The sequence below is a fragment of the Seriola dumerili genome, unplaced genomic scaffold (genome assembly GCF_002260705.1).
Source record: "Seriola dumerili isolate Sdu_G_001 unplaced genomic scaffold, Sdu_1.0 BDQW01001124.1, whole genome shotgun sequence".
NCBI classification, from domain to species: domain Eukaryota; kingdom Metazoa; phylum Chordata; class Actinopteri; order Carangiformes; family Carangidae; genus Seriola; species Seriola dumerili.
Genome location: NW_019175379.1, coordinates 2,912,018 through 2,933,262, shown reverse-complemented (window position 1 = coordinate 2,933,262; position 21,245 = coordinate 2,912,018). Strand labels below are relative to the sequence as shown.

The window sequence follows — 21,245 nt, the reverse complement described above, 5'->3', positions numbered from 1 at the left end:
TCAAGAGGAGGTGGGGGGAGCTAAAGTGGGTCTCTGCTGCCTAAGTGCCAAAAGTTGGATGGGTGAGGACATGAGGGCCATAATAGGTCATCAGACCATTTCAAGAACTTTGTGGTGAACGTGGATTTTTGGCAAATAAGCTCTTTGATCCGGATGCTTTTTATGGCATGATCATCTGCAGTAGTTTTACCTTTGTTTTGTTGATGATAGAGCTGTAACAAAAGTATTTTTCATTGTTGATTAATCTGTAGATCATATTGGCGATTAACTAATTAATTATTCGTTCATAAAATGTTAGAAAATAGTAAAAAAAAAAAAAATGCTGATATTCTAAGATTCCTTGTTTTGTCCAACCAACGGTGCAAAGACATTCAATTTACAAATCATTTGAGAATCTAGAAGCAGCTATTTTTGCTTAATATGTTGTAAATGTTAATTTTCTGTCAAGTCAAACAAAAAATAGTGTCTTTTCTTCCTCCATTTCTAATATTGATATTTTGTATCCGCATCTTTTCTATAATTGAACTGGCTCCGGTGTCCACTTTAATTGATTTCCCAGTCCAAATCCATCCTGAGATCTCAGGAAACAAATGCTCCCTGTAGGACACCATAACAACCGCTCCCCCCCTCCACCCCCGCCTCTCCCTCTCGCCACCCAACCCTGAACTTGAATCCGACCCTCCCTCGGCGCGCGCGATGTAACTGTACGTGACCCTGCCGCTCACTGATGCATCCTCCAGAGGTCTCTGACATGACTCACAGATCAAAAGGATTAGCCTCCATCCAACCTGCACCCCCACCCACACGGATCGCGGCGCACTCATAATACTCCCATGCACCCGTTCCCTCACTCAGATAACATCCCACCAACCCCTGGGTCTTAATAGAGATGGATCTAGTTGCCTCTCACCTGACCTCCTCTGATCTCAAACAAGAATTACACTGATACGGAGAATCGAGATTCCTCCTAATAGCGATCGAACCTCCACTAATCAATTCCAACAATTATTTTTAAGGGTCTACCGAGGCATTGTCGCTCATTTCTGCTCTGCTGAGCGTGTGTGCAGATGTGCATGTGTGCACTGAGCGTGCAACCGTGCAGTGAGTGTGTATATACTGTATGTACATCATGCTTTGTGCGACGGTGTGTGTTTCATTTCACCATCTGCAGGGCTGAGGCCCCGGGTGGCTGACAGAACGGAGATGGAGGGGCTGCTGTGGAGTGAGCGGATGTAGTCCATGTATGGGTTAATGTAGGGGTGTGGAGGGTGAAAGGGCGACTCCGCCCCCACGGAGGGGTTCCGCTGTGGCGAGATCCGGATGAGGGAGATGTCGGAGAAAGCCGGACTGCCCGCCAGCGCAGGAGGCCTGCAGAAACACACAGAGGAAAAAGAAATACAGAATTTTAAAAGAAGTTTTTAAACAAACTTAAAGCAATCAAACGGATTTCCTGAGGAAAATGCATGAGATTGCTGTAAACACTGACGCTGACTGGACTGATTTTCGTTTGATAAGCACATGAAAACCAATTTGGAGATTAGAGTATGAAAGAAGTTTGAACATTTTCTGCCATTATAAACAATGCTGCGAAGGCAGAAAACCTAAAACATAACAGGAAAGATGTGGAAAAGTTAAACCATGACATGAATCTTCTGAATGAGGTGAACTTTTTTAAGTGTGCTCACAGCAATCAGACTAATCAATCATGTGGAACAGCAGCATGTTCTGATTCGACTCAGCTCGTCACCAACTCTGTGTAAACAAAACATATGTGTTCAGCTGTCTCCACAGCTCCGACAGGCACGGCCTCTGAACACCCCGGTCTTACTACCGTGGGTGGACTGGCGGTGGCGAGGCCAGACAAATGGACTGTGACACTATCTCTCTGCCTCCGTCTGCGAGGCAGAGAGGAGAGCGCTGCATTCCAACTGCTCCCTACGCAGACATTTCCTCAGATCAAAGGCAGCTTTCACCACTGCGTCTTAATCAGAGGGAAACGTTAGACCGAGCTCACCGCTGGCCAGCGCCAGACAAGCAACGCTACACCACTTTACTCTAGATGGCTTCAAACTTGGCTTTGAGCTGAGGCCATGTACAGGATTGCACATGACTGATACAACGTTGTACAAAATCCACCAGCGAGTCTCACACAAGATGCACAATCTTTGCACATTTGCACATCGGGCCGTTCTCTTTATCAAAAAACTTTACTATGAATCGTCTCTATTGTATGAGATGTGAAATAAAGTTGAGAACAATCAGGAAAACTTCTTATGAGCCAAGTTTGAGATGAACTAATTTGTCTCCCTTCTTATAATTGGCTAGGAGGGCTAGGAAACTTCATAATGATGGCCTTCACCACAAAGGCCGTCCCCTGAGGATGTGGAGAAATCCACATATCAGCCAGACATTAACAGGCTAAGAGATTAGACTGAATTAGCCCCTCCACTTCTCTGTGGCTCCCCAGTGGACCAGTCTACTGTGACAAAAGACCCCAGGAGAAGGAGAGGATGAGCGGAGGAGGGAGGGAGAGAGAGAAAGCGGGGGTTTTAAAGAGGGAGGTGAGCAGGAAGAGGAGGAGGAGGAGGAGAGATGGAAAAGAGTGAAAAAAAAAAAGACAGGAGAGAGAAGGAGAAAGAGTGAGAGACCTGGCCCGGAGTTTGTCTCACAGTGACCTTGAGCAAGGAAAGGGGGAGCGGAACAGCCCAATTACAACCTCCACCCCGTCCCCTGATCCCCTACCGGCCCATTCGTCCCTCCATTTCTCAGCCCCCCTAATGAAAGAGCTCAGGCCAGGGCCAATAATGAGCACTGAGGAGCGGAAACAACACACACACACACACACACACACACACACACCAAGCCAGACACACACACACACACACACACACACACACACACACACACACACACACACACACACTTTGAGGATGGACATATATGTACACAGGCGTTCACACATACAAACTTTGTCTTCAGGAGCCTCTCTGTAATTAGCCCAAAGGGGCTATGGGACGATTTGAAAAGCTTCTCTGTGTTCAAGTGTGTGACAACATGTCTCAGTGATGCTGAAGCAGGTGTATGTGAGAGAAAGACAGTAGCCCTCTCAGGAGGGGACGTCCTGGGAGGGGATCTCAGTAAAAGCCTTGCTGTTAAAGGTGACAGATTGTAGGGATCATATCTGACGCTGCAACACAATGGGACATGTTATTCTTCTTCTTCTTCTTTTTTTTTTTGTTCACCTCCATTTGATTTGTGTGTTTCTGCACGTCTGCTGTCAAAAAAAAAAACAACTCATGAGAAATGTTTTACTTCCTCCACACCCCTGCAGGCCACGCTGAGGGCAACCGTGTGCACTTCAAAACAGGTGTGTGTGTGTGTGTGTGTGTGTGTGTGTGTGTGTGTGTGTGAGAAAGGTGTGTTTACGATAAGCAAGCCATGTGCCCACATGCCACCATTACATGCCTCATTTACACACATCACAACACAGCTGCCGAGTGACGCTCACTTTGATGTCACATGGCACTGACCATGCACGTACACACTCGTGCGCACACGTGTAGCTGAGAGGGAGGGAAACCTGCTTCGTCATGACATGAGACAAAAGAAGAAAAATAACCATGTCCTGCATCTGACTTTTTTATTATGAAAGTGTAACGGAGGAATTCATTTAAAATGCTGAAATTTCCACGTGTACAAGGGTCCATTTAATGCAGCGCGGATATATCTCTGTGCCCCTGAAACGGCTGCGTGTGACATTTTATACATTTTCAGTATAGAAATAAGAACTTTTTTTTTCCTCGTCTGGCCCTCCACATGCCTGTTTGAGGAGAGCCAGACACCCACTCCGGCTGCCATGACACTGATTAACCCTGTCATGCGTTGGCTGTGTCTCCCATCGCTGACCCTGGCTAAATGCCTCTGCTTTGCCTTGTTTTTCCAATTAACTTAGCGAATAAGAACAAAGCTCCACTGGCAGGCTGGGAGTACCGGGGGAAAAAAAAGGAGGTGGTCAGAAAACAAAAGAAACAAGAGCACACATGTTGACTGGCAGGAAGATGGTGGCACCGGGGGAGGGGGGGGGGATTTGAGCCTGTTGAAAGGTGAAAAGGGGAAAGAGAAGTTTGAGGAGGGGAGAGAGTTGTGGCGAGAGGGTGTAAGGGAGAGGCAGAGCACGAACAGTAGTCGAGAAGAGGAGGAGGAGGAGGGAGTGTGCGAAGATATGGGCTACGAATTGGGAGGGAAAGGCGGACAGGGAAGAGTTAGGGCAGAGGGGGAGTTACAGAGGGAGGAGAGAAAAAGAGGTCTCGAGGGGTGCAGAGCCAGGTGTGAGGGGATTTGAGGAGGACAGCAGAGAGATGGATGGTCCGGAGGAGAGAGAGCTGTGGCTCTGTGCATGCGAGAGAAAAAGCTGGAGAGTGTCCGATCCTCCGCGTTCAGCCGCTCTCTGCAGGGCCGTGATCGTCTTAGCATCTGCCAGCGTGCATTAATCAACATGACGAAAGGAAGTAATCTGACAACGTGCAGTGTGAGTGTGTGTGTATGTGTGCAGGAATGCCCCCCCCCCGTGTGTATGTGTGTGTGTGTGTGTGTGTGTGTGTGCTGATGTTTGTGGAGGTGTGTGCCAGAGAAGTAGCGTCTTAGTTACACCTGATTTGAGATTTACATCAAAGCCGTACCGCAGGGTTTGCAGGCTTCTTCTTACCAGAGAGAAAACTTTCCCCCCTTCGCTCCTCTACTTCCCTTTGTAGGTTTATAATTCCTGTTAACCCTCAAAGAAGGCATCCTGCAAACAGGGCACGAGGAAAGCCTGAGCTCCTGACATATGGAAGCCATTTCCTTTCACGTGGCCTTGCTTAAACCAGCCAGCGCCTCTTTAAGACATCGAATGTTTACACGGGGCGGTCTGTGGATTTTAAACTGTCGTCTTCGTTCACCGGATGAATATACACTCGCCAGGCGTAAATATGCCCCAATAAGATGTTGAGGTTTCATGGAGGGGTGTGCGTTCATGTAAACAGGCCTTGAATCTTTGTTTGGAACAAGGTTATATCAACACTAATAATTTCTTTCTTGGTGAGAGCTGCAGTAGAAACACACAGCTGTGGTGAGCGTTGATGACTTCACTCAGGACAGAAGGTATCATTGTGGTGCAGAAGTTAGACCTGCTGGTATTGACACAGCGGTTTGCCAAAAAGGAACTGTGCTTTGCAAAATACTTTTAGCTCAAGCATGAAATGGTTGCGCATGAAATAAAAATGAAAAAAACTTCTTGATGTGTATACTTCACTGAAGGGTGCAGGAAATTCAATAATCCAGCAACTGTGAATGTTCGTGGACCGTCATTTTTTATCTGCTGAGCTGCTGGGTTGGTCCAAAACACAAGAAAACGTGAAAGCTGAGAGTCACGCTACCTAACCACTCCAACAGAAACGAAATGAAACCCAGTCCTTTCAGCTTTTAACTGAATATTGAGACTTTTGAGCGACTGGCATCATCAATAACCGAGTAAAGTCTCAGTAAAGCTGTCACTTTACTGAAGACTTTACAAAAAGGTAGCAAAAGAAATGTGAAACGTGGATAATGTGGCTTTAATTTTGGGAAACACTTACTGGTGCCTTTTAATTTTTGACTTGATCTCAACAATTGATAATAATTACTGTAAAAACAAAGGATATAAGGGAGTATAGAGAGGTCATAAGAACTGCACTGGGGTCCTAATGCTGCCTAAATGTTGCCATGGATACTTTTATGCTCTTTATTGTGTTTTATGTTGGTTAGTTACCTAGTCAAGTGACCTAAACTTGGTACAGGAAACTACAATAATAGTCTAATATTAGCCATGCAGTATGTGGTATATACTGAGCGGTACAGAGACCTGAGCAAATCCTAATCAAACTGGCAGTCAGACCAAAACCAGGCACGAGTTACTGGGTTGCACTGGTGGTGGTGTGTTGCTTCAAGTACCAGTAAGACAACAAAATAACATCCAGGAAGCCCAGTTTGAGTCACAGTGCTTATCAGTGCATCACAACACTCACATCACAGTGTGATCATTTTATCCATCATCGCAACAATCCTATGGTAAATAGTAGAAACGCAGTGTTCATGTTAACTAGGAATATGTGCTTCCACGTATTTGTTTGGCTAATGCAGTAGGTGAAAGGATGTTCAACACTTTGAAAATGGTGCTCTCATAAATGTATGAAATTTACAGTAAGAAGAGGTAAAACAAACCCATGTAGACCCGTCTCCCCTGACACATCATGCCTGTGGCCGCGAGGGGCTGACTGAGGTGCAAACTGGAGTTTCGGAGGCCACTGGGATCAGTCAGGTGTCAGGTACTCTCCTGACCGAGGCTGACAGCATCACATGCCCACCACCACCACCACCACCCACACCAGCCCTCACCCTCAATCTCACCACCTCATAGCCCTCCCCCCCCGCCCTTCCCAACCCACCCAGCCACTGCACCAGGGCTGCCACCGCTCTGAAAGCCTAAACCAGAGAAGGGGAAGAGAGGGGCTCCTGACAGCGGAAACAGAAGCACTTTAAAGCTCCAAACCCTTTCACTGAGATCAAAGGGCCACAGGAACAGAGCCAGCTGAGACCCAAGGAGAGAGGAAAGGGAGCTGAGACAAGGGGAGAGGGAGAAAGACAGACAGAGACTGAGAGGCAGACACAAACACAGGAGGGTGGATATATTCTGGGTCCTTAATGATTCAATGGGAAAGTCTTCATTAAGTTCTGCCACTGAAGCACATTCCAATGACTTCCAAAGGCCTTTCCATATTAGTAATGACAATTACAGAGCGGCTTAAACTCAACTTAGTTTTATACTCAGATCCAGTGTACTTAAAGTCAAACCAGTGGCCTCTGGACAGCAAATACTTCATTACACTTAGGCAGCTGCGTTTAAAAATACATCTTTTTCCGCACTGAGCCAACAGTTCCTACCACAAAACGCAGCTTTTAGTAAAGTGGATTCATTTGATTTGCTGCGATGCACATGGTGAATAAAGTATTTTCAAAAACGCTGACATATGATTGTCATGTCATAAATCTTTCAGAAACATGACTGACGCACGTCTGTTTGCCAGAAATGTTAAGAGGCCAACTTCCTTTCAACTTAAACTCCCTCTTTGATTGTGCATTTTGTTTTTCTATACAGCTGATCACACAACGCAGGAGCTGGAACTGACATGTTTGGCTGTTTCAAACAGCTCAGTGATTTGATTAAGGGTCTAGATCCGAAACAAGATGATTCCACTCAAGGTCAACTTACTCGCTTCTTGCTCCTTGCTCAAAACTGTTGGATTTATGGTTGACCTTTTTAACAGGAGTTGTTCAGTGATGAATTTCGCACGTTGTTCATTTTCTGGTCGTATTATTTTGCAGAGAGTTTGCAGTGGAGATGACTGATCCCAGGATGCACAACTAACAAGACTACCTGCTTCATCATGTCAGCCAGTTTACATGCTTTGCTTCTTTCCTACTCTCTGTGCTCACATATACAGTATTTTAATACAGCCAAATTCTTAATAAAGCTCTTCTCATTTACATGTTTTTTTTTCCATTTCTGTTGTCAGACAACGCAGCAAGTATGAAATAGCGACTGAAACGTAGCCCATTAAGACCACATGTTAACCAGCGGTCACGTCCAAGCCTGATTTTATAACCATGATGTTGTGTGACAAACTCACCAAACACATAAGTTAAAGACAAAGACTGTGCTGTGATTTCAGCTATATTTTCTTGTAAAATGATCCCTCAGTTAGAAAGTTAGAAGCCCATTCATGTCAGCAGCCGAGAGGTCAGCACAGAGAGGCGTGTGTCTCGCTCACAGGACAATGCTGTCGACTGTTTTCGGAAAGTCGCTAGGGTTTGTCCAAAAAGGTGCTAGATTTGTTTTTTTTTTGTTTTTTTTACAAAAAGTCAATAACACATCTGTAAAGTCGGGTAATCTAGTGACAAACGAGCTAATTTGCTAACACTGCTTGTTCACGCTAAATCATCAATGAGCAACAACCAATGACGAAACACCAACACTCAGCCGTCTGACCTATAATGTAACTTCATCACTCACTCAACTCTATCACTCAGTCAGTCAGTCATGGACATTCACATTTATAGGGCTGCTCCCGCTGCTGCAGTCCAGCTAAACAGTGAAACTCCTTTAACTTTGTATTTTAGTGTAGCAAGCAAACTTTTAGAAAAATGTTATCAAAAGAAAAAAGTTTAATGCAAAATGTTTTTTTTGAGACTTAGAAGAAGCAACTGAGAGAAACAGAGGATGCAGTTACTAAATTGTATTTAAGGCTTTCACTCTCGTAGAGCAGAACAAAACAAGTTAGCATGGGTCAGAGTCTTGCTCAAGGTCACGTTAACAGACCGGATGTTTCAGAGATGTAATCTGTCATTTTCTCACTCATATTTGAAATTAACATTTTGTAATTCTTAGAACCCAATTAGTGCGTTTCAGTGATAAATGAAAGGCCGGGAACTTGTCCTTTAGCCTTTTTCTGTGAGCATCAACACTTATAGTTTGTTGTCCATGTAATCTGAATTTCCTCCTCTCTGCTTTGAGCTTTTCTTCTGGCTGGGCAGAGCAGACCATGGGCCTGGCAGGGCACGGCGAGGTTGCCAGGCGTTCAGGGTAACTATGTCCCCCCAGGAGCTGCGAGGGCTCTGTGTGACCCCCTGACATCAAAGGGCTGGGTGGGTTCAGGGGGTGGGGAAGGCTTTCTATTCATGGTCCCATCAAGCAGGATTCCCTCTCTGTGGGACACCTCTGGAGGCGTGCCAGACATTCCCATACACTGCACAGCCAGTTCACACACACACACACACACACACACACACACACACACACACACACACACATACTTACTGTCCAATTGAATACCACTCTCTTTCAGTTTCTCCATCTCCTCCCCCTGTGTGTTTCAGTCACGCTCACATTGTCTACATATAAGCAGCGGAGAGAGAACACATGAGCACTCGTCCTGCCAGAAAGATGTACAGTACGTCTCTGTGAGCACGTATCACTTCCACACTGCTGGACTGATAACATATGTTTATCAACAGGAGTCAGCGAGTGTGACAAGTCATAAGAAACGAGTGCAGGTGTCAGAGGCCCGTGTGAGTCACAAACCCGCTGCAGGTACTGTACGGTCACACATGAAAAATGCTTCTTGTTTTAAGATCAAGGCTCCTCGTCGCTCCTCACACTTCCACGAAGTCAGAGGATTATGTTTTATCAAAAAATGGGCAGAATCACATCTTTTCCTCCGCTTGTGCTGGTTCCAAATTACAACTGAGCACAATGGTTGTTTTGAAAAGTTTATGTTTGGCTTTGCCACGCAGCAGGGGTCACATCTTTTTCTTCTTTTTTTTTTTTCTTTTTCTTTTTTTTTTTTCACAGGCTGTTTCGAAAACCATTTTTTCCACACTGCAATTAAATGTAATTTTCAGCCATCGAGATAAGACTGTCTACCAAAACGAATCAACAGAGTATATAGCAAGAAAATGAAAACATGAAAGTGAAATTACACAAAATGAGCCTGCCTTTTTTTTTTTTTTTTTTCCTGTAATTTCAAGGGGGCTGGAATCAGGGAACGAACATGAGACCAAAAAAAAAAAAAAGAAAGAAAAGAAAGAAAGAAAAAAAAAAAGATTTTCTTGTTCTTTTTTTGGTCCTTTCCCATGCTTGATTTCGCCCCCTTTTACAAACAGAGCAATCACTTTGCATGGAGCAGCCAACCTTCATCTCTGCTCGCTGCAAATTATGCACTTGATTGCTGCTTCTTTTTTTTTTTTTTTTTCAAAGCAAGCACAGGTGGAATTAGCACTTCTCTCAGTTAGTGTTTTGAGTTCCTCTGGCATGCCCCGGGCTATAGAGGAGATAGGAGGGGACTCCTGGGTGTTGAAGTGTTAAACTTCTGAAAACAAGGAGGAAGCAAATCTAGCTTTCCTTTTCCTCTCAAGTAGTGTCTCGATGGCCCTGATGCTTTTACAGAAAAACTCAGCTGACGCCTGCAGCTACACAGGGTCTAGGTTCCACACCCCATCGCCTCCACTACCCTGACAAGTCAGGTAATGAGCGTGCACGTCTGCGTGCGTACGGCCCATCTCAGGTGAGGGGCGGTGAGGAGAATGAGTGTGGCCCAGGGGCTGCGAGAGAGCGGCGCGGCTCGGTGAGACGGCTCCGCATGATCCCCCCTCAATTCACCACGTCACACTGGGCTGCTGAAATGAGCAGCCGCACGGATGGGCCTGAGCAAATCACAAACAATACGCAGCACTACAAGACAGCAGAGACACACTGCTGGAGATGGTTAATCCTTCAGACAGAGATCTGAGGTAGAACCACAGAAAAAAAAAAAAAAAAAAAAAAAAAAAAAAAAAAACGAAAGAAAAGGGGGGTCGAGAGGAAGAGGAGGGAGGGGGAGGGAGTGCAGAGACACAGAGGGAGGAGAACAGGAGCATCAGGTACAAGACACATAAATATATGTTTCCTTCTCGGCACTGAAAATATCCTTTTCAGAATGAAATCCATCACGTTTTCCTAATACATACTTTCTGGTAGAGGAGGGGAAGGAAAAGAAAAGCTGGACAGAAGAAAGGCAAGCGCTGGTGGGAAAGTGAACAGACACAGCCTACTTTATTCTGGCCATTTCATCCATCTTGTTGGACTAATAAAATGTCAAGTGGAGTTCCTTGATATTTAATCATGAAGGGGGCTGAGTGCGTGGTGGTGCCAAGCTCCAGCTTGATGAAGCTTTGGGAGGCTTAATCAGAGACCTGTGGAAATTTTGGATATACCCAAAGGAGGATGTTTCACAAACCTGCTACACAAGTGAAACAAAACTGATATGAATGGGAGGGAATTCCTAATAAGCCCACTTTGGGAAACATTTTTTATTCTATTTTTTTTTTTGCTTTGGCTCTGAGAACAAGAAAAGAAGTTTCCCATCTTTATTTAATCCCTTTAAACACTGTTAAACATTGTCATTCCTAATTCCTAATAAATCAGTCACACACATGTCAAATACATGATGGGCATGCAACAAAAACCTCCCTGCATTCTTACAAGTGCGGTCACCCTGCAGCTGTGTGCATGACATATTTGTGCAGCTCCCACTGGGAGAAAAAAACTGACCCCCCTTATGAAAAAAAAAAAAAAAAAGTATCATGGGAGAGAGATGTAGAGGAGGGTTTCTTTCTGGCTCATTCCAAACTCCAAACGACATTATTGCTAGATGAAACCATTCTCTATCACGCTATCAGATGTAATGGACGCCACATCTGATAAGAGAGATAACAGGCTGAGAGAAAAGAATCGCTTTATGCGATATGAATTAATTTTCATTGGTGAGGAGAGTGTAAAAGGAGTGAAATTTGCTGTGATTCTGAAGATAAACAAATAGAAAAAAAAGGGTGGAGAAGAAGGTGTAGAAGCTGGCAGAGAAGTAATGAACTCATTTCCTCCCACATTAAAACTGTCAGTGGTTCTTTAGCAGAACCTTTAGCCGGACTACGGGAATTTTATAACCAACATGTGGTAACATTTTACATTGTTGCATTTAGGTTTCTCCCAAATCATTTATTGAAGGCTTGACTAGGAGAGATGGAAGCGGAGGAGAGCGAGCGAGGGAGGAGAGGAAAGGGAGGAACAGAGGGAGGATGGAAAATGAGGAGAGTTGGAGAGGATTTATGACCCTGTTCCCCTGGTCTCGTTACTTGCTGTAACTGGCCCCCAGAGTGGGATCGCAGGCTCTGGGGCCCAGAGCCCAGAGATCAGAGTAATGGAAATTCCACATTTCGACACTGCTACAGCATGACGTCTGCGGGGCACAGGCTGAGTCAAAAAAGAAAAAGAAAAAAAAAAAAGCTGTAAACTGACTCTCAATTCCTTAAACTGAAAATGATTATTGTGCATAAGGTGAAAAGCAAAATATTTCCCTTTTTAAAAAACAATGTTTTCTCTAATTGCAGTGAAGTAATTTTAAATGACAGCTTCTTTAAACTACTGCTACTATTTGTGAGGAGAAGCAGATGTCAGGACAGCGGCCGCCTGAGGTCGTGGAGACGATGTGAGGCGGCGGCGGTGGCGGCGTGCTGCTGCTGCCAGCGCCGGGTAATATCTTGACAGTCACTGCTGTTCTCTAATAGCTCCGCACCAATGAGGGGAGGGGAGGGGAGTGTGTGTGTGTGTGTGGGGGGGGGGTCCTTTTACAAAGCCAATTAAGAAGCGGCTCATAAAAGTGACAGTCCACCACACCCAGCAAATAAGTTACCAATGAAAGCATTAAAAACTACCAGCTTTTACTTATGTGCCCTGAACAAATGTCATACATCCTTCAAATTAAAAGGCTAAAATAACAAAGACTTTCCAGTTTATTTTTGTAAACTGATTTTTTTTTTTAAAAAGGAAATATGAATACGTCACCTTAGGCTCTGGAAAACTGGAAATACACTCTTGAAGACAAAAACAGGCAGATTAATCGACAATGAAAATAATAAATATTTTTCCTTCTTGAGACGCATATTATAACAATTTTTATGTTGAATAAAATCCTCCTTTTGCAAATTACTAATTATCAAATATCGAAGAGTGCGATCAGCACATATGATAAAAAACAGTGAGAGTATAATATGTGTTTGAGCTCATTTTGTTTGCTTTATATTTAAGAAAAAAATAATAGATGAAGAATTTCAAACGAAAAAATGGCAGTGAAATAAATAAAATGATGATGAGAAAATGTGTGTGTGAGTGTGTGTGTGTGTGTCTGTGTGTCTGTGTGTGCGTGCACACACACAGACAGTGCGTGCACACACACAGACACACACACACACACGGAGCGCAGAGCTGTTGGCACCTGCCTGTTATCTCTTCCCCTCAGACCTGGTTTTCCATTGTGCTCCATGGGAGAGCTACAAATTGAGATCTCAAACATGAAGAGGGGGCAAATGACTTGTGTATAGAAAATCAAATCCACTAATGTGTTACATGTGCAAATTCACAGGCCTCGTATTAGAGATTAATGTATCCCTCCTTTATCGAAAATGTACCTTTTTCAAAGACATTTTTAATGGACCCTAAAATTAAATTCAACCAAGGGCTAACACTGAGGATATTACAATGAATGGGAAATATTTGTCGAACGAATAATCAGACGGGATTTGATTTGCATGAATAAAAGTGTTATGTAAGGAATCATTCGGAGATTGGAAATACTGTGAAGTCTTTAGTTGAGATTACTATTTGGCTTTAAGACATACTAAATCAGTCATAAACCATTTAGCAAGGAGGGGAAAAAAAACATAAAAAATGCATGTGATATTTAATAACTAGGGAGAAATACAAATACACACAGAGCGGCTGCGGCAGCCTCAGTGTAGGTAATCCTAGCCTGGTAAGTAGAGTTTTGGAACATGTCTTTACAGATCTCCACGGGTAATGACTCAACCCTAAAACCTTTACAGGCCTTGTCAAATATCTGCGGTGCCAAAGTCGCTTTTTTTTTTTCTCTCTCTCTCTCTCTTCTTCCCTCCAACCTGCTGGATCCATCATTCTCAAAATACACAGGTGCCTTCAAAATATCACGGTCCTGTGCTCCTTCTGAAAAGAAAAAAATACTACACTGCCCATTAAAGGTTCTGAAACTGGTGTATTACAAAAAAAATAGATATACTGTAACTTCAATCTGCCCACATTTCTGCTTAGGCATTTATCTCCTTTCTCTCTAAATCCTGAAATTGCCTCAGTAGAAAAAAAAAGAAAAAAAAAAAAAAAGGGAGAGATACTTTCCCCCTCCTCGCACATTTTCACAGAGTGGTGCACAACTTTCTTTCTTTCCTTTTTTTTTTTTTTTTTTTTTTTCTCCAGTGAAAATTGAAGAGGCTTTATGTCAAATACGGCTAAAGCCAGCCTCTCCATATCAAACAACGCAGCGCGAAAATTACTGTGGCGATGATAAGGCTGCCAGATAGAGTGGGAGAGGAGAGCGAGGGGGGAAGAAAAAAAACTGAAAGGAAGTGACTCTACTCAATTATACTGCAAAATTGGTATGACTGAATATTTTTCATTCAGGTGACTGATAGTATCAGTGAAACTGCAATGCAGATAAATAAAGGAGCCTTCTGTCAAGAATAAACACCATTAATCATGAAGCCAGCTACTGCGTGACCGCCTGTCCCCCCGACTTACTCCATAGAGAAAGTATTAAAGGGGGAGAGAGGGGGAGAGAGCGGGGATGGAGGGAAAACCAGTGACTGCACCGGAGAGGGGGTGACCTACGAAGTCACACAGAATGGGTTTTGGACAGTTAGAGAGGAAGATGAAAAAGTGGCCTTCGCCTCTCTCCCCCCTGCTTCTCAGTGACAGCAGCCATATCTGGACAGAGATTATCAGATGCGATTATGAAATAATCATTAATTCTTAATGTAATTTATGGCTTCACTTCACATTCTGCTTTAGTCTAGACCATATTCAAATGTGAATAGGCCGTTCTTTTTTGTCGTTTTTTTATGACTGACAACCTGAAGAAATGCTGCTTGCTATGTTACAAAAAATATATAGTTACTAAAGTCCAGCTAATGTGTCGTACATGTTTGACAAAGAACAAAAATATGTAAAAACTGTCATGAGGTCTGTCCTGAAATATCAACTGTCAATAGAGGCCTTGACACAGCAGAGTCAGATCATGCCATAAACAGCCACTGATGAAGCGGTACACTTATAAAACACTATTCCCCTTGCTTCTATGAAAGCTATACCACATGCTTTTGTCTTTCTATTGTTTTGCTGTATGTGTGTGTCTGTATTTGTGTATGTGTGTGTGTGTGTGTGTGTGTGTGTGTGTGTGTGTGTGTGTGTGTGTGTGTGTAGCAATGCTCGGCCTCGTCCCATCTGGAAGGAGGTGTTGAGATAAGACCGTGGTCTTTATGCTAAGCAACATGCCGCTCCTCTATGCCCAGACTGGGCGCTCTGACAACAGTTTATGTAAATAACAAAACAACAGTCAACACATCTTTAAAAAAAAAAAAAAAAGAAAAAGAAAGGACAGCGAGGGGGAAGCGTGTGAGAGGTGTTGTACAGAAACAGTGTAAAATTGGTGAGAATCGCAGATTCCTACAGAAAACAAACAGGAAATCAGAGGGGAGCACGGTGATTCTCTCCATTCTGGTGGCTCTTTAGATTAAAGTGACGCTTCTGAGGCAAGGGGCTCACGCAGAATACCTTCCAGTCAGGCCGGGCCCGCAGCTGAACAAACACACTCCTGAATGAAATAACCACACAGGCTGGGAACACGGAAACACACCCTGGCAGCCCCCACCTTCCCTCTACCTCCACAGTGACAGAAAATACAGGCCCTGACTTTCCTGAGAGAAACACTGAGAGCTTTCCTTTCAAATAGAAGTTGAACTAGGCATCTACAATTAAAGCAGTTATGACACAGTGACTGTCCTTATCTATATATTTAGACATACATATAATTCAAAAAGGAAAAATGCATTATTTTCATGGCTTGTAGAAAGTAGAAAAAGTCATATACGTCTATATTTTACTTTATTTCTTTACATTTTGCATTTGCTAACATTCTGATATGCTTCAACAAGTTATCTACTTTTGGAAACATCTCAAATTTCATTTAATAACCGATCACACAGAAAGAAAGCAGAGACTCAATGCTCGGGTTATATCTTTTTGTTTCCCAACTTTATAAACTCTTATATTGACTCTGGCATTTTGACTAATTCCTTCCTAAATCCACATACGGCAACCACGCAAAAGCTTGTGAGTCAATTGCTTATCCCATAAGACTGTTTTGTTGTTTTTGTGGCCCCATTCACAGCACGAGGGCCCCGGGACTCCGGAGTAAACTCCGATGCTGATAATTGACTTGTGACGAATACCTCTGTTTGTTCCGAGCGGTCTCCGGGTGACCGAGAGCCGGCGCTGAGCCACATGAGAGGGCTGTTTTGTTTTGCTGTGTACTATGGTCAGGCAATAAAGCTGGAATGAAAGGAGCTGTCTCTTCTCTTTGCCCCCCCCCCCCTCAAAAACTCCCATTAAGCCAGTCCTGCACAATGGCAGTGGCAAAGGGGACCAGAGCTCCCATGGAGAGCCTGCTCTTCACCGATCAATGTGTTTATTTAAGCAGGAAGCATCTTCTCTTGGAGTAGGCTTTTTTCTCTGTTTGCTGATGCTGGAGGTCAGCTGTTCCCAGACCAGAGACACGCAGAGAACCAGCACTGGCCTCAGGGTGGAAAACCTCCATCACTGGTCCTGGATCAGTGCAGGACGTTAAGGCTTTGTTTCAGTTGGAAGGGAACAGAAACTCAGAAGAAGCTTGTTGTTCACTTGCTTCAGTTAGAAACTCTAAAAATAAAACAAAAAAAAAGAAGTGCCGCTCCTACATGTGAATATACGAGTTCGTCAGTAAATCAAGCACCCACAAGAAGGGACCCCCACCCCCTCCTGACCCTGAGGCTTTAATATTGAATGGCACATTGGTACCTTCCCCACAAGAATTCATAAACTAAACGATTAGCCTCTGTCTGTAATTGCGCTCTCCCTTGCCTAATAGGGGAGGTGAGGTAAAGAGGGAAAAAAACAAAGGACAGTTAATTTGTGATTTCCTCTGCTCATTTGAAGGCAAATTAAGTGTCAAACAGCTAATACAGAGCATATTTCATTTTATGAGCTTTTAATTTAATTCCACCGCCTCATATCGCTGGAGCCTGTTAGCTGCGCGGCTAATGCCCGCTCCTCATCTGAAAACGGGGGCCATAAATAAACATGTTTCAATTAGGTCCTTCACAGTAATAGGATATGATTCTGTTCATTTGCCACGTATGGATGGTGGATGTGTCATTGTGGCAGAGAGGAAACAAGCTTACGGGGTGTTTTTTTTTCTTTTCTTGTGCTCCGGCCACGGATGCCCAGTGGTGACTGGCTTGTGTGCATGGCGGCGGCGAGAGGGGGGGGGGGGGGGGGGGGCTGGCTGGATTGATGGAACTGCCGCAGGGCCAACCCAACTGTAATTACAGGCCGTAATGAGAGGCTGCATGGGGAAGTACTGCAATAATAGTCCCTGTGTACTTAGGCATATCTTTGAGAGGGCTAATAACGATTAATTCTGCTCACCGAGGAAAACTTGTCTTAAAACAATTCAATATTTCTCCATAAGCCGGCTCCTGTCCTCCATTTCCCCGAGGCGACAGCTATACGTTGACTGCCTCTATTTCCTCGGGCCGGCTACAAGCAGCGTCACCGAGCCGAATGCATCACTTTCAAATCTTCAGAGAGATTTATGCTTTTGCCTCGTAAAGTTGGGCCACAGCAAAAAAACTTGCACAAAAGCCGAACCTGGGAGTGCAATTAACTCCAATTTGCCATCAGGTGGTTGGACCCAGCTGTAATACCGCAACTGATGAGTGCTGCTACCCAAGGAGGAATTCAGCGCCGCTTTTTTAATCAAGCAGGCAATATTGCTGCTTCCCAGCGCAAAGACTCAAAAGTAGTTGGGTTTTCTGCATGGAGCCCACGTAAGTTCATAGATAACGTGCATGACAGTGAGTCCACAGACTTGATTTAAATACGCCCGGCCGCTAAACAGCTGTCTTATAATAATGACAAATAGTTCCCCTCAGCGTAACGTGTCATATTAAACAGCTCTATGCTTAATGGCTTGGATAAATAGGCTATAAGTAGCATGGCAGAGCACGGCCATGTCTCCAATGACAGCAAACCAAGCGTACAGATAACTCCTGTCCGGACAGAGTGACTGAAGACACCGGCGCTGCGGAACTTCTCCCCCTTAATTCAATTCCCGGGCTCCATGTTGTCCCTCCACCCCCTCCTCATTTCTCTCTCCTCCCTCTCTCCCTCCTCCCTCCCTAACCTGCGCTCCAGATCGTACCAAAGCGCTCTTGACGGATAACAAGCCAGGCTGTTTGTTCGAGCCTATGTTGGCGCCGCGTGTTCGCCCCATTATCTCCGCATAAGCTAAATGCTAAATTATATTTGCCATTTTGTTTGCAGTGACACGGGGCATCAATCACGTCCCTTTTTTATTTCCTCGCCCCCCCCCCAACCTTTTTTTCTCTGCTGCAGCCCCTGAACAGGAGACGAGGGGTTGAGAGGTGGGGTGGGCTGGAGGTGGTGATGGTGGTGGGGGGACATAAAAAATTCATTACGCTTAGTGGCACATCAGCAAGGGAGAGATATGACTCCTGAGGAGAGGAAGGGGGGAGTTGATAATGATGAAGAATATCAAACATAATGCGGCCCAAGTAGCTGCCCCATCCAATTTGTCCTCGTCGCGCGCTGATCGCTTCCTTCGTGTCTACGGGTAAGAAACAAGCGCCACAAGGACGATGAAGCATCTCCTTGTGGTACTTAGTGTTTAGACGCAAAGAATACAAACGACGGGAAGAGCAAAAAAAAGACAGAAAGTGTGAAAGAGGGTGACTAAATGTAACGCGAGTGAGCACGAGTGTGTGTGTGTGTGTGTGTGTAAGGGGATGCTGAGCTTTGAAGTTCTCTGCTACCCCGGCCAGTCAGGAGCACTCCAGGGAAAACAGGAGACTACTGTAATAAGAGATCCCAATGCTTATAAATACTTACCACTCTCTTACGAGGCATGACACCACGTTTTTTTTTACCTTACTTCATATTTGATCGTCTGTATACGCATGTGATTGGATGAGGCGGGGTGGTTAGTTGTGTACAGTTCATGTGTGAGGAGCCCATCTGTGTCTGTCAGAGATGGCTCGATGTCAGCGGAGGCATTGCTTCCTTCTCTTGACAGGGCTTGATCACTGCTCTTATGAGAATCGCATGCTCCCAGGCTCCCCTCGCCCTGCTCTCATTTCCATGTCTCTGACACATGTTCATTTGCGTGTCTCTGACACGCGGATCATGTTGCGCGCGTACAGGGCCGTGGCCTTTGATCCTGAAAGGCAAAGAGAGGCGCCCGGCACCCATGAGGAGGATGCTCCACGCCCACAGGAGGAAGGTAGTTTAGGGGGCTTGATTTGTATCGGCATTAATAGGTGGGGAGCGTGTGATGCGGCTGAATCAAATGTTCTCTCAGGTATGATCAGCAATATTTTCAGCTGTGGGTGTGTGTGTGTGTGTGTGTGTGACCAGTTTGAGAGACTTACACATGAAGAGGGGGCACAGGGGAAGGCTCGTAGATGTAACGTCCCTGGGCATGTCTGTCGTCAATCGGCACAGGATGATGGAAGGTAGGGAAGAACTGCGGTGCAGCTGTGAAGAATAACAGGAAGAGAAAAGACACATGAAACATGATTTCTTATTTCTTTACACTCTGTAAGATGACTGGTTCCTCTGAAACATACTGCCATGTGAATTCACTCCCTCCTCGGCTAATCTAAATAGCAGCTATAATGAAAGGCAGTGGTTGATGGCTATCTTTCAGCAGACCCACCCAAGTGAGACCTCATTAAATGCTCTGAACTAAAAGCTGCACGGCTCCAAAAATGTTCGCTGAGGAAGTCTTTGTAAATGTCTCAAGGCTGACAGAACTCAAAATAAACAGCGATAAAGAAGCGTAAGAAAGGCGGCCAAATGGCACATTTCTCACCGTACCAAGCATAATATGGTTTTGTACAAAGGATAATGTTTAAGTACAACCAATGAAACGTACAAAACGAGAACAAAAACATCCTTTTCCGTTTCAGTGTTTTGTCACAACTGCCAGAGAGAATCAAGAGGCTGCTTTTTTCCCCCTCCAGATAAAACATTAAAACATTTGCATAATATGAGCTTCCAAGCCTTTCTCTATTTTTACCCCTGAAATTGAAACCGTTGTGCCGCCACTAGGCTCAATTCACATACGTACACACTCATCCTCTAACTTCTAGCTGCACTCCGCACCATAATCTTAAAAACTAAGGCTGGAATTTTGTGTCGCAACTGTGCATCCATTGTTGGACAAGTTGCAACGGGCAAAAACCATGAGCGGGAGTTTCGCACTGCGTACCTGAGGGTCGAGGTGTGAAACTGAAATGAGTTAAAACTTTCTGCAGAAAAACAGAAACAGCAGATGACTATTACACTTTTTTTTCCCCGAGTCCACACAGAAATAAATCAATCACTCCTTCTTTCACGTACTGTACAAACACATCTCACCGCCAGAACACATGTCACTTTATTATCTGTTACGGAGACCACTGCCAAGTTGCACATCAACGCCCTGAGGCAAAGCATGTGTCAGCATCTGCATACCTTCACGCAGCATGTCTCTGAGGCTGCTAGCTATGTGTTTTTGCTTGTAAACATTTGGAAGCGTGTGCCAAGAGGGCAGATGGCCAAACGATGGGGTGCCCCGACAGCTCTATATGTGTCGGTCCATGCCAAACACAGCTGCATTGCTGGGCAACGCAGCAGGTGTTGATCCCCCAGCACCACTCAGGTCTGTTTACCTCATCACTCATTCTTTCATTGGGATGATCACTGCCAACTTGGGCCAAATAGAGGGGGCAGTCAGAGAGAGCGGACCTCCGCCAAGGCCAATGTCAACCAACATGCACCGGACTAAAGAGAAAAAAAAAGTCAAATTCATAGCAAATGATGCGGATCTGCCCCAAAAATTGAACGGGTTCTTTCGCTGGTCCGTGCCCCCATCCCTCCACCGGGTTCGGTGCGAATCGGTTAAGTACTTTTTTAACTAATCCTGCTGACAAACAAACAAACCGACAGACGCCGGCTGAAAACATAACCTTGGCGGAGGTAATTAAGAGAGGATCAGTTTGGTGTTGTTTGTAATCCTGCGGCATTAGAATACGAGACTTAAAGAGCCACTCCAGGGATTTAGTATTACACGTCCGTAAAGGTGGGGAACTTGCAAAAGACAAAGTGTCAAATTTGTATCACAGGCCTTCCCTTAAAGAAAATGTGTAGTCCCAAAATTAAAACTGTGACAGCCGGATGATGTAACTTGAGTAATTTTTTTTTGAGACTTTGGAAAGCTCTTTTTAATGCCACAGACAAAACTGCACAGTTGTTTTCACAGGCTGTAGTACTCCTGGTGAGTAGTACATTGACTTTGGCATGTGAAACTGGTGGAGTGCCCTTTAAAGCCTAAAATACTGGTACCACATGACGCCACGACTAATGCTCTCTGCACTGACCCACACACCTGGAGCAAAGAGGCGGACATCCTTGTAACAGTTAGTATTTTAATGTTGATGCAGCAGATAACAGCAAA

At 44.6% G+C, this 21,245-nt stretch overlaps 1 protein-coding gene across 1 annotated transcript in view; it reads right to left on the bottom strand.

The window, feature by feature from the left end:
* Positions 1-21,245, bottom strand: part of gli3 (GLI family zinc finger 3) — a 92,783-nt gene that overhangs the window by 23,478 nt on the left and 48,060 nt on the right. The window contains exons 4-5 of the mRNA XM_022767124.1: positions 19,177-19,282; positions 1,163-1,368 (exon numbers count right to left, since the gene is read on the bottom strand). Of these exons, the coding sequence (XP_022622845.1) occupies positions 1,163-1,368; positions 19,177-19,282 (312 nt within the window). The remainder of the gene's footprint in view (positions 1-1,162; positions 1,369-19,176; positions 19,283-21,245) is intronic.